This window comes from Miniopterus natalensis, chromosome 17 (genome assembly GCF_054644295.1).
Source record: "Miniopterus natalensis isolate mMinNat1 chromosome 17, mMinNat1.hap1, whole genome shotgun sequence".
Taxonomy (NCBI): domain Eukaryota; kingdom Metazoa; phylum Chordata; class Mammalia; order Chiroptera; family Miniopteridae; genus Miniopterus; species Miniopterus natalensis.
Window position 1 is genome coordinate 2,322,765 of NC_142097.1, and position 10,987 is coordinate 2,333,751.

Below are 10,987 nucleotides of genomic sequence, written 5' to 3' on the forward strand. Positions count from 1 at the left end.
ACGCTGTAAGGTTGAACTTTAAAACATTATGCTAAGTGAAAGAAGCCAGACCTGTTGTAAGATTCCATTTATACGGAATGCCCAGAGCGGGCAAACCCACGGACGTGAAGTACACCAGTGGTTGCCAGGGGCCGGGCGAGGGGAATAAGGGGTGATTGTGTGCGGGTTTCCGTTTGGGATGATGGAAGTGTTTTAAAACTAGGTAGTGGTGATGGCTGCACAACTCTGTCAGCATACTAAAAACTGAGTTACACACTGTCAAGGCTTTAGAGTATGTGAATTATATCTCAAAACAGCTGTTATAAAAAAAGAATGAGAGACCTGTCTGGTTATTGATACCTAATGATCTTCAGGAAAAGTGTATAATATGCTACCTTGTATATATTGAAGGGGGGTGAATAAGAATGTGTGTTTATATTTGCTTGGGTTGGATTTGCATGGCTTGTTTCTTACTTCCAGTAAGAAATGATAAAAGTGGCCACCGGGGCTGGGACCAAGATTTTTCCTTAAGCCTTTTGAACCTTGCGAAAGTTTTCTTAAAAGAAGTGGTGGGTGGTGTCACATGCAGCAGAGCTCAGTAAGTCAGTGACAGAAGGATGCCCCCTGGATTTGAACAGTTAATTGATGACTTTTCCAGGACACAGTCAGGGCCTGGACGGTGGGGGACAGCGAAGCAGCCATGCTGGGCCGAAAGCAAATGAGAACCAGCTTATTCCAGCGGTACCCAAGAACCCCACTCCCACCAGCAACGCTTTTCTCCGGTAACAGTCACCCCTGGAAAAGAGAAGGGTCTTCTGAAAGGCTGGTAATGTGTGTTTTAAAATCTGAATTCAATACACTGGCACATTAAGTTTGTGAAAATTAGTGGAACTTTCTGCATGTATGCTTCAGTAAAAAGTAAAAAACACACATGCAATAGTGGGGAACATAAACGCACCAAAGCTCACTCTGGCCTGGACCCTCCCGTCCCAGCTCGGGGGAGGGGCCTCGCGGGGCCCGCAGGGGACGGGCGCGGGCTCGGTGCAGCGCCCGCCCGGCCGCCTGGCCGCCGCCCGCTCCCCCCGCCCCGGCCCCCCCCCGCCGCCCGCTCCCCCCGCCCTGCCCCGCCCTCCCGCCGGGTGACAGCAGCCCTCTTCGGAGTCCCAGCCCCACACCTTCCCCGACAGCCCTCCCCGGGGCTCCCGCGCCAGCCCGTCCTCTCGGCCCACACGCCGGCCGCGGGCGCCCGGGCTGCGGCGGGGTTCGGGGCTCGGGGCGCCGGCCGGCTCCGCCCTCTCCGGGCGCAGGTGACCCCGGGGCACCTCGGAGGCCTGCAGGCGCCACGGCCCCGCCCGCGCCCGCTCCGCTCCGCCGCCGCCCACGGAGCCCGCGGCCGCGGGACAGGCCGAGGCCAGGGAGCAGCCGGCGGAGGCCCAGGGCCGCCGGGCACCGTGCGGAGAGGACCAGCCACCGAAGGCAGTGGCGGCTCTGGCCGGACGCCCTGCAATCCCGGGGGACGCGAACCCCGTTTGGACGCGAAGGGTCTCCCTCCATCTGGGAGATGTTTCCCCAGAGCCCGGCTCCGGGGCGATCGGGAAGGTGGCGGGGCACTGTCCCCGCGCGCCGGGGCTGACCGAGGACGGGGACTTCAGGAAGCCGCCGCCAGGGCCAGCCCCAGGCCTCAGCGCCTCGCGGCTCCCGGGACCTGCTGCGGGCCGGCGCCCTAGCGGAACCGGAAGCGCACCCGCCCCGGGGGCGTGGTCTTCCTGCGGGCGGCGCCGGCCTGCTTGCGCGCATGCGTGGGAGGGCGGCGCGGGCCCGGGCTCCCCCTGCCGACAGCCGAGCGCGCAAGGGGCGGCTCCCCCCGCGGAGCTGGACAGCGGCGCGCGGGAGGGATGGGGGGGCGGAGGCGTGGCGTCCACGGTGGGTGAGCCCGGATTGGGCGACGCAAACAAGGGGTGGGAACCGCCGCAGAAACCGCCCAGCGATTGGCCAGAGGCTGGAGGGAGCGTGGTCTGGGGAGGCGGGGCGCAGGGCCCCGCGGTGCCCAGCGCGGCGTTGAGGTGGTGGCGGCGGCCTTGAACGAGAGAGCCAGCGACTCGGGGAGCCCCCTCCGCGGGGACGGGAGGCCGGGGAGCCCCGGGGGCCTCCGAGAGCGGAGGAGGCGTCGGGCGAGGCGCGATCCGGTGAGTGTAGCCGAGGGGCCGAGCGCCCCGCCCCTCCCTTTCTTCCTGGACCGCGCCTGTGGCACCTCCCCCACCTCCGACCCCGCGTTCCACCCGACCTGAGCTCGGGGCTCCGAGTCCCGGGCGCGGCTCCGAGTCCCGGGCGCGGGGCGTCTGCTGCGGGCCAGCCACGCTCTTTTGCCTCTTACCCTCTCCATTGGCGTAGGGAACTTGGAAATTCCCTGGTCCTGCTCCCCAGCCTCACAGAGGGGAAACTGAGGCCCGGGCGGGGCGGGCGCCTCCTCACCAGCGTTTCCACGCAGACGCCATGGCCGAGCCCCTGAAGGAGGAAGACGGCGAGGACGGCTCTGGGGAGCCCCCCGGGCCGGTGAAGGCGGAACCCGCCGGTACCGCCGCCTCTGTAGCGGCCAAGAACCTGGCCCTGCTTAAAGCCCGCTCCTTCGACGTGACCTTTGACGTGGGGGACGAGTACGAGATCATCGAGACCATAGGCAACGGCGCCTACGGGGTGGTGTCCTCTGCACGCCGCCGGCTCACCGGTGAGCTCGCCCCTGGTGCGCGGCACAGCTGTGGAGGCCGGTTCCCGGCGTGAGAAGGCTGCCCCGTCCCAGACAGCCGGGAAGGAAAGCTGGGATGCAAATTCTGGTTTAAGTCAACAGACTGGGTGCCAGGCGCTGTGTTGGGCACAGTTCTCAGAAACCCTGGCATGGTGGTTTTGCCAGCACATCAGCCTACTTCCTCCTTAGAAAAATGACTCCCAGTTAGACCAGATTAGAGATCCCGTCCTGGGTTTCTCAAAGAGAAATGTGTTCTGGAGCCAGGAACTGGCACAGAGGATTGGTGGTGGGATGGGTGAGGTCTGAGATGGAGAGAGAGGCCGGGAGGTAGAATGAGCCAGGCATTATAGAGTCTAGACTTCACCACTAACTAGCTATGCAACCCCCAGCGAGTTTCTGAGACAAGATTTCCTCATCTCTAACTTTGAGCTAATCTGTCTCAGAAGATAGATGTGAAGGGAAAACCTGATAATGTATGTAAAGTGATTAGCACAAGGCTTGGCACTAGTAGGTTTTCAGTACACAGTAGCTGCTGTTATTCAGTATATGGTAGCTGTTGTTATTTGCATCCTAGGTGGGAGGTGTTGAAAGGGGCCTTGTGTCACTCTGCAGCTGCCCCAAGGTACCTTATAGTATCTGTCTTTCCTCTGCTCCCCAGGCCAGCAGGTGGCCATTAAGAAGATCCCTAATGCTTTTGATGTGGTGACTAATGCCAAGCGGACCCTCAGAGAGCTGAAGATCCTCAAACACTTCAAGCATGACAACATCATTGCCATCAAGGACATCCTGAGGCCCACGGTGCCCTATGGCGAGTTCAAATCTGTGTAAGGAGAAGGGGCGGGAGAGGGAGGCAGAATTGGGACCTTTTCTGAAGGCTGGGACCGTATTGCCAAAGTTCTGGAAGGACAGCTGAACCTAATGTAAGGCAGGCTGGGAAAATTCCCACAATTCCAGGACCCTTAGGATTTTGCCAAAGGAAGAAGAGTACAGGTGTTACAGTTTTGTAGAATCTCAGTATATAGGGTGGTAAATGTAGGACACTCATACTATAATCACATGCTCCTTTTCCCGTAGCAGACATCACTAATAAATCACACAACACTTTCCTACAGAAAATGGCCAAGATACCACAGTTTTCACCATAGTCCTTCAAGTAGCCACTACTAAACAATGGAGATGGCCCCCAAACTAAAACTATTGGCCAGCCCTGGTTTAGTCCAACCTCGTCTTTTCTCTGATGGAGAAGTACATCTGGAGAGAAAGGGATTTAACTTCACTTAAGTTTGTGGAGAAGTCGTAGAGATTCTAGAATTTTCATATCATGCTCTTGACCCCCTACAGAACCTGAGGGTATGAGGCCATTATATGTCTGGAGTCAGGAGGGCATGGTGAGGTTGAGGCTGGAGGTTGGGCAGGATAGCCCATGCCTCTCTCCCTTGTCCTCCTAGTTATGTGGTCTTGGACCTGATGGAGAGTGACCTGCACCAGATCATCCACTCCTCGCAGCCGCTCACACTGGAGCACGTGCGCTACTTCCTATATCAGCTGCTGCGGGGCCTCAAGTACATGCACTCAGCTCAGGTCATCCACCGTGACCTCAAGCCATCTAACTTGTTGGTGAATGAGAACTGTGAGCTCAAGATTGGTGACTTTGGCATGGCGCGGGGCCTGTGCACTTCACCAGCTGAGCATCAGTACTTTATGACCGAGTATGTGGCCACGCGCTGGTACCGTGCCCCTGAGCTCATGCTTTCACTGCATGAGTACACGCAAGCTATTGACCTGTGGTCCGTGGGCTGCATCTTTGGTGAGATGCTGGCCAGGCGCCAGCTCTTCCCAGGCAAAAACTATGTGCACCAGCTGCAGCTGATCATGATGGTACTGGGTACCCCATCGCCAGCTGTGATTCAGGCTGTAGGGGCTGAAAGGGTACGGGCATATATCCAGAGTCTGCCACCACGCCAGCCTGTGCCCTGGGAGACAGTGTACCCAGGCGCTGACCGCCAGGCCCTCTCCCTGCTGGGGCGAATGCTGCGTTTTGAGCCCAGTGCCCGTATCTCAGCAGCTGCTGCCCTTCGACACCCCTTCTTGGCCAAGTACCATGACCCTGATGATGAGCCTGACTGTGCCCCGCCCTTTGACTTTGCCTTTGACCGAGAAGCCCTCACTCGGGAGCGGATTAAGGAAGCCATTGTGGCCGAGATTGAGGACTTCCATGCACGGCGTGAGGGCATCCGCCAGCAGATTCGCTTCCAGCCTTCTCTGCAGCCTGTGGCCAGTGAGCCTAGCTGCCCCGACATTGAGATGCCCAGTTCCTGGGCTCCCAGTGGGGACTGTGCCATGGAGTCACCTCCACCAGCCCCACTGCCATGCCCTGGCCCAGCATCTGACACCATTGATATGACCCTGCAGCCACCTCCCCCATTGGCCAGTGAACCAGCCCCTCCAAAGAGGGAAGGTGCCATCTCAGACAACACCAAGGCAGCCCTCAAAGCTGCCCTGCTCAAGTCCTTGCGGAGCCGGCTCAGAGGTGCCTTACAGGAGCAGCTGCTGACTGGGGAATGGGGTGGCAGAAGAGGGACTCTGGGCTTATACAGGGCCATAGGCTCTTACTTTCCCCCTGTCCAACTTCCCTGTAGATGGCCCCAGTGCCCCCCTAGAAGCACCTGAGCCTCGGAAGCCAGTGACAGCCCAGGAGCGCCAGCGCGAACGGGAAGAGAAGCGGCGGCGGCGGCAGGAGCGAGCAAAGGAGCGGGAAAAGCGCCGGCAGGAGCGGGAGCGCAAGGAGCGAGGGACTGGGGCCTCTGGAGGCCCCTCTACCGATCCCCTGGCTGGGCTGGTGCTCAGTGACAATGATCGCAGCCTGCTGGAGCGCTGGACTCGAATGGCCCAGCCCCCAGCCCCCACCCTTGCACCAGCCCATGCCACAGTAACAACTCCTCCAGCCCAGCCCACCAGCCCTCCCGCTGGCCCTGTAGCCCAGCCCACTGGACCCCCACTGCAACCTGTAGGCTCTACCCCTGGTCCTACACCACAACCTGCCTGCCCACCTCCTGGCGCTGCTCCCCACCCTGCTGGCCCCCCTGGGCCTGGCCCTTCTCCACTCCAGACCACCACCACCTCCAGCCTCCTGGCCCCCCAATCACTTGTGCCACCTCCTGGGATGCCTGGCTCCAGTACCCTGGGTGTTCTGCCTTACTTCCCATCTGGCCCACCCCCTCCAGACCCCAGGGGGGGCCCTCAACCCTCCACCTCAGAGTCACCTGATGTCAACCTGGTGACCCAGCAGCTGTCCAAGTCTCAGGTGAGAGGAGAAACCCAGGCCATGGGCCCAGGGAAAATGGGTTTGGGAAGTCCTTGCTGTTTGGTCGTATGTCTCATTTTGTGAAAACTGGGCAGCAGATAGGTTTTGTTTCCAAATTTATGCCCATGCTCATAGAAGGAGCATAATGCTGATGAACAGTTTGCTGAGATAAATTTGATGCTTCCTGGGAAGTGCCTGACCTGGAAATGGACCCTGCCAGCTCGAGGCTGGCACTGTCACCCATGGGTATCCAGGCAGAGCCTCCAGCAGTATCAGGACAGGGGGTTCCCTGCAGACCTCAGTCTGCTCTTGGTGGTGCCTGCATTGTAACCTGCCTTTGTACCCTGCAGGTGGAGGACCCTTTGCCCCCCGTGTTCTCAGGCACTCCAAAGGGCAGTGGGGCTGGTTATGGTGTTGGCTTTGACCTGGAAGAATTCCTAAACCAGTCTTTCGATATGGGCATGGCTGATGGCCCACAGGATGGGTAAGTTGGCTGGACCAAACTTCTAGAACAGAACTGGGTGCCTGGTGTAGGAGGAGCCTGCCTTGGCTAACAGCTCTCCTTGCCACCCTTTCCCTGCAGCCAGACAGACTCAGCCTCGCTCTCAGCCTCCCTGCTTGCCGACTGGCTCGAGGGCCATGGCATGAACCCTTCCGACATTGAGTCTCTGCAGCATGAGATCCAGATGGATTCCCCCATGCTGCTGGCTGACCTGCCTGACCTCCAGGAGCCCTGAGGCCCATAGCCTGTGCCTCGGTGCCAGGGAAGACTAGCTCCAAGGCCTACAGGAGCATTCTCAAGGGCTGGAGGCTTGGGCCGGCAGGGGATGCTTGGCTTGGGATTATTCTGCAGGTTCATCTCAGACCCACCCCACAGCCTTAAGTAGCTACTTGAGCCACCACCGAGCCATGACAGGATCAGGAAATCCCTATTCCCCCGGTGATCCTTTTCAGTATTATATTTTTATTGTGTAATTTTATAATTAGTCATTCTTTTTTCCATCAAAATGAGACCTGTGAAATATAAGGCTCCCTCTGGCGCCTAACTCCAGATATCTTTTTGGAATGGAGAGCAGTGTGCTGTTAGTAGGGAAACAGGGAAGAGCCAGGCCCCACCTTTGGGGCCCAAACAAATGCAGTTGCATGCACAACAGCCAAAGCCAGTTCATTCAGTCCTGAGGTTTATTGAGCCCTCCACTCCCCACCTGCTTCCAGCCTCACAGAAGTTGTCCTGTGCCCCTCACATGGTCAAACCTCAGCCCTGACCAGTGGGAGGACTTCATATCTATGCCTACCTCGATTGTGGCTGTTTTAGGGTGGTGTGCAGTAGCTGTGGTGAAGAACAGTTTTAGCATTGAGCTTTGGGGGCTTGGGATGGGGCAGGGAAAGCAGAGTATGATAGTGAGATGGGGCTAGGGGGTCCATGGTGCTCACCGCTAGAGAATAAGTTGGTGGGAGGGAAGCGAAGGATAAGAGACACTTTGAGAACAGCCAGAGGGCTGCTGGGGTGGTAATGGTGGTCAGGCAGGTGGTCTAGACACTCTGGGTGCTGATCAGACCAGCACGCCAGGCTGGCCCCGACAGATGAGCCCACCATAAGGAGGCTAGCTAAAGTGGAACATGAGAGCCTGCAGCCTGGAAGAGCAGCTCCTGGCTCACAGTGTCAGTACAGGGCTGAGGCAGCCAAGAGTCTTGCGGAGCCCAGCCAGGTCCAGGCTGAGCACACCTTTCAGAGGAGGCCTGGGAAGCTGGTTGGCAGCATAGCCTCAGGTGGAGGGGAGGAGAGGCCTGGCTTAGAGGTGGATGCTCTGGTGTGACAGGATTAGCTGGGGCTAGAGCCATAAAGCCCCCTATGAGAAGCGGGTGCCAAGAGAGCTGCAGAACTAGCATAGGGAGTGGGCACAGCAGTGGGGGGCATAGGCGCAGGAGAGGGGGGGCACAGGCAGAGCAGGGGAGCACTCATGGAGATGAGCAGCGGGAGGGGCGTTGGGGCTTGATGGGGCCAGCCCCTCAGGTCCGGCGTATTTTCATCTCAGTGCGCTTGAGAGAGTAGTAGAAGCCCTTCCACTGGGCCCAGTTGATGCCATTGGCATAGGAGAGATGGGAGCCACCCAGGTAGAAGCCATTGAGGTTGGCAAAGTGGCAGCTTCGGAACCAGAAGGCTCCGGAGGAGAGGGCTGCACAGTTCTGCACAAAGAGGTCCTGGTCCCGGTCGAAGGTAGAGAACTTCTGGCCACTGTGGTAAGACAGGGAGTCGCCTGGCAGAGAAGAGGGGTAGGCTGCTGAGGCAGGGAGCTGAGCCCCATGCTTGCAGGGTGATGGCTGCAGTAATGAGTGGTGCTGTGAGAGCCACCATGTGTCAGCCTGGCAGGGTGGGACACCCTTCCTGAGCCGGAGACGGGGTAGCTGAGCTCCCAGGAAGAGAAACAGCTGCTCCTGGGGGCTGCATGGAGGGGAGCGGGTGTGGCTTCTCCCAGGCTGAGCTGGTTGGGAGCCAGCTGTGACCCTTCCAGGCCAGGAAGGGAGGGGGGGCCCTGAGGGGGTCAGGGACCAACTGGGCAGGGCCAGCCCTGCTTTTTCCCCACATCCCCTCCTTATACCTGCCCCGCTGTCCTTATACCTGCCCCTTCTTATACCTGCCCCGCCGTCCTCAAAGCCTGCCACGTAGAGGGAGTAGCCATCCTCTTCGGCACTGACTGCGTTGGGCGAGATGGAGAAGTCGACGTACTTGGCATAGGCAGTGTTGTTCTCAAAGTCCTCCAAGTCCACTCGCAGTTCGTACTTCTGCTTCAGCGTCAAAAGGTGCAGGTTCTGCAGCCCTGGGGAGGAGGGGCAGCAGGTCAGCAAGGACCTGGCCCTGGGGCAGCCCCAGCCTACCTGGGACCCGCCTTACCCAGCCAGTATTCCCCGTCGGCGCGGCCAAAGCCTAGCTTGTAGTCGTTCCAGCCCCGGAAGAAACTCACTGAGCCATTGAATCTCTTCTGGAAAACCTGGAGCAGAGACAACAGGCCTGGATTTTCAAGGGTCCAGTGGGGCAGGGGCCTCACCCAGGTATGGTACTGAGGTGTTTTGTTAAAGGACTGAGCTGGGGGCCTAAAACAAGGCGCACACTGGCACCACTCGGGGCGCAGCTGCTGAGTGCTGGCAAGAGGTTAGGTGGCTGTTCAGGCACCAGGGTAGGAGCTTTGTGCTGGCTGTGGGATGTTGAGTGAGTTATGTCACCTCTCTGGGCTTCAGTTCCTTGTCTATGAGAGGTACCTTCCTCCCAGGATTATGAGGGCTGTGTGCACCTAGAATGCAGTTGGCAGCATTTCACACACTGCCTTGGGCATTGTTATCCCCATTTTAGAGATGAAGAAATTAAGGCGCCCAGAGGTGAAGCACACACTGGGACTAGAGCTGGGCCTCTGCTCCCTCCTCCCACTCACCGTCCACTTCCCGCCCTCAGTGGTCATGTCACAGAAGACAGGCACAGGCACGCTGGGGCCCAAGGGGTAGATGAGATAGACGCCATCGGCCTGGTAGCCCTGGGCGTAGATGTCGTCGCAATCCAGGGGCTGCTGGAGGCAGGACTTCTCCAGAGCTGGGGAGTGGGGGTGGGAGGATGAGGAGAGGGGGCCAAGGCACAACGCACACCTCGGCACCCCACAGCTTGCCTCTGTCCCTGGGGGCAGGGTGCTCTGTCAAGAAATTGCAAGATTTCTTGGCGAGGGGGATGCTGGAAGGTCATCTCATCCACCTGCCCCGTTTTATAGAGCAGGAGACCGAGTCCTGCAAAGCTGGCTGACTCCCAGAATGACGGCTCAGAACAGCCTCTCACCCAGCCTGTTGGCCAGGCTGCATTTGCAAATGGGCTGCTTACCATCTCCCCGGATCCCGGAGGCCTGGGGGGCGCAGTGGGGAGTGGAGAGAAGCAGCAGCAGCGGCAGGGCCAGGAGGGCCTGGTAGCAGGAAAATGGTCATCTCAGCACAGTCCTTCCCTCCGGCCCCAGGGTCCTCCTGCTTTCTCAGCACTTGCCCCAACACACACCACCCCCTGCCAGAAACTCCGCTCTCTGGACAGGCTCAGCACCCTCGCAGACTGAGTTTCAGCTGGATGGAGAACCCCCGGTGCTCTCATAGTCCCCTCTCTGGTCAGGGTCCTCTCCATGAAAAGGCCTCGATCCCCCAACACCAGGAGTCCCCCACCCAGGGCCCCGTACCTTCATGCTGCCAGTTCAGCTCAGAGCGGCTGGGTGTCTGCTGCCCCAGACTGCAACCGCCCAGAGTTATGTGCTGGGCCCCAGCCAGCGGCCCCAGCCCCACCCCCTGGAACTGCAGAACCCCCCTCTCCCTATCCTGGGCACTGAACCAGCGTCTGCTCGAGCCAGGGGACCACCTGTGTCTCATTAGGCTTGTCAGGGGCAGAGTACTACAGACATTAACTCTCGCTGGCTCAGCCCCGAAGATGTTTTTATTCGCTCCCCCCCTTTCCTGGCCTGTGTCAGCCACTGGGAGGAGGCTGGGGGGGGGGGGGTGTATGAGTATGCCTGGGTTCTGAGGAGGGGAGGCCCATGGGGTGGGGGTGGGCACAGCTTCAGAGCTCCTGATGTCAGGGCCAGACTGGGGTGGGGTGGGTGAAGAGGCAGCAGGGGCCAGGCAGGCTCCTGGCAGGGCCGGGACATTTCTAAGCCATGAGCACGACTTGCAGGCGTCCAACTGCTGTCTGCTCCAGCTCAAGCCAGGGCCCCTCTCCAGCCCCCTTTCCCTCCCAGACTCCCCCAGGGATCTGTCTGTCTGGCTCACACACTGGAGCATAGGGCCTCCTTTGTTTTTCTCCACCTCACCATCCCCCCTTCCTTTTTTCAAACTCCTCACTGTGGCCCCCATCCAACATCAGACTCCCCTGTCGGCCGCTCAACCATTGTACTGTTTTCCCAGCCCTGAAAGGCACCTCTTCCCTTTCTGCCCCCACTGAGCCA

General features: G+C 59.3%; 2 protein-coding genes across 2 annotated transcripts; one reads left to right on the forward strand and one right to left on the reverse strand.

Annotated features, from left to right (window-relative positions):
* The first annotated feature begins 2,074 nt into the window (after window positions 1-2,074).
* Window positions 2,075-7,410, forward strand: MAPK7 (mitogen-activated protein kinase 7). Its single transcript, XM_016196457.2, has 7 exons — window positions 2,075-2,165; window positions 2,468-2,704; window positions 3,381-3,546; window positions 4,171-5,252; window positions 5,362-6,026; window positions 6,377-6,510; window positions 6,610-7,410. Exons 2-7 carry the CDS (start codon window positions 2,473-2,475, stop codon window positions 6,761-6,763), a joined length of 2,433 nt encoding a protein of 810 aa, XP_016051943.2. The 5' UTR covers window positions 2,075-2,165; window positions 2,468-2,472; the 3' UTR covers window positions 6,764-7,410.
* On the reverse strand, window positions 6,971-10,309 carry MFAP4 (microfibril associated protein 4). Its single transcript, XM_016196458.2, has 6 exons — window positions 10,229-10,309; window positions 9,889-9,967; window positions 9,455-9,609; window positions 8,920-9,016; window positions 8,663-8,845; window positions 6,971-8,284 (listed from the first exon to the last, which is right to left on the reverse strand). Exons 1-6 carry the CDS (start codon window positions 10,232-10,234, stop codon window positions 8,037-8,039), a joined length of 768 nt encoding a protein of 255 aa, XP_016051944.1. The 5' UTR covers window positions 10,235-10,309; the 3' UTR covers window positions 6,971-8,036.
* Window positions 10,310-10,987: the final 678 nt, after the last annotated feature.

Bases quoted from the DNA above. Each gene is read 5' to 3' on its own strand.
- MAPK7 (XM_016196457.2), top strand. From the start codon at position 2,473: ATGGCCGAGCCCCTGAAGGAGGAAGACGGCGAGGACGGCTCTGGGGAG. The intron at 5,253-5,361 runs GTGCCTTACAGG...ACTTCCCTGTAG, and splicing joins CTTGCGGAGCCGGCTCAGAG to ATGGCCCCAGTGCCCCCCTA. The intron at 6,511-6,609 runs GTAAGTTGGCTG...CTTTCCCTGCAG, and splicing joins GCTGATGGCCCACAGGATGG to CCAGACAGACTCAGCCTCGC.
- MFAP4 (XM_016196458.2), bottom strand. The intron at 8,846-8,919 runs GTAAGGCGGGTC...CCTCCTCCCCAG, and splicing joins CGACGGGGAATACTGGCTGG to GGCTGCAGAACCTGCACCTT. The intron at 8,285-8,662 runs GTATAAGAAGGG...CTTCTCTGCCAG, and splicing joins CTTTGAGGACGGCGGGGCAG to GCGACTCCCTGTCTTACCAC.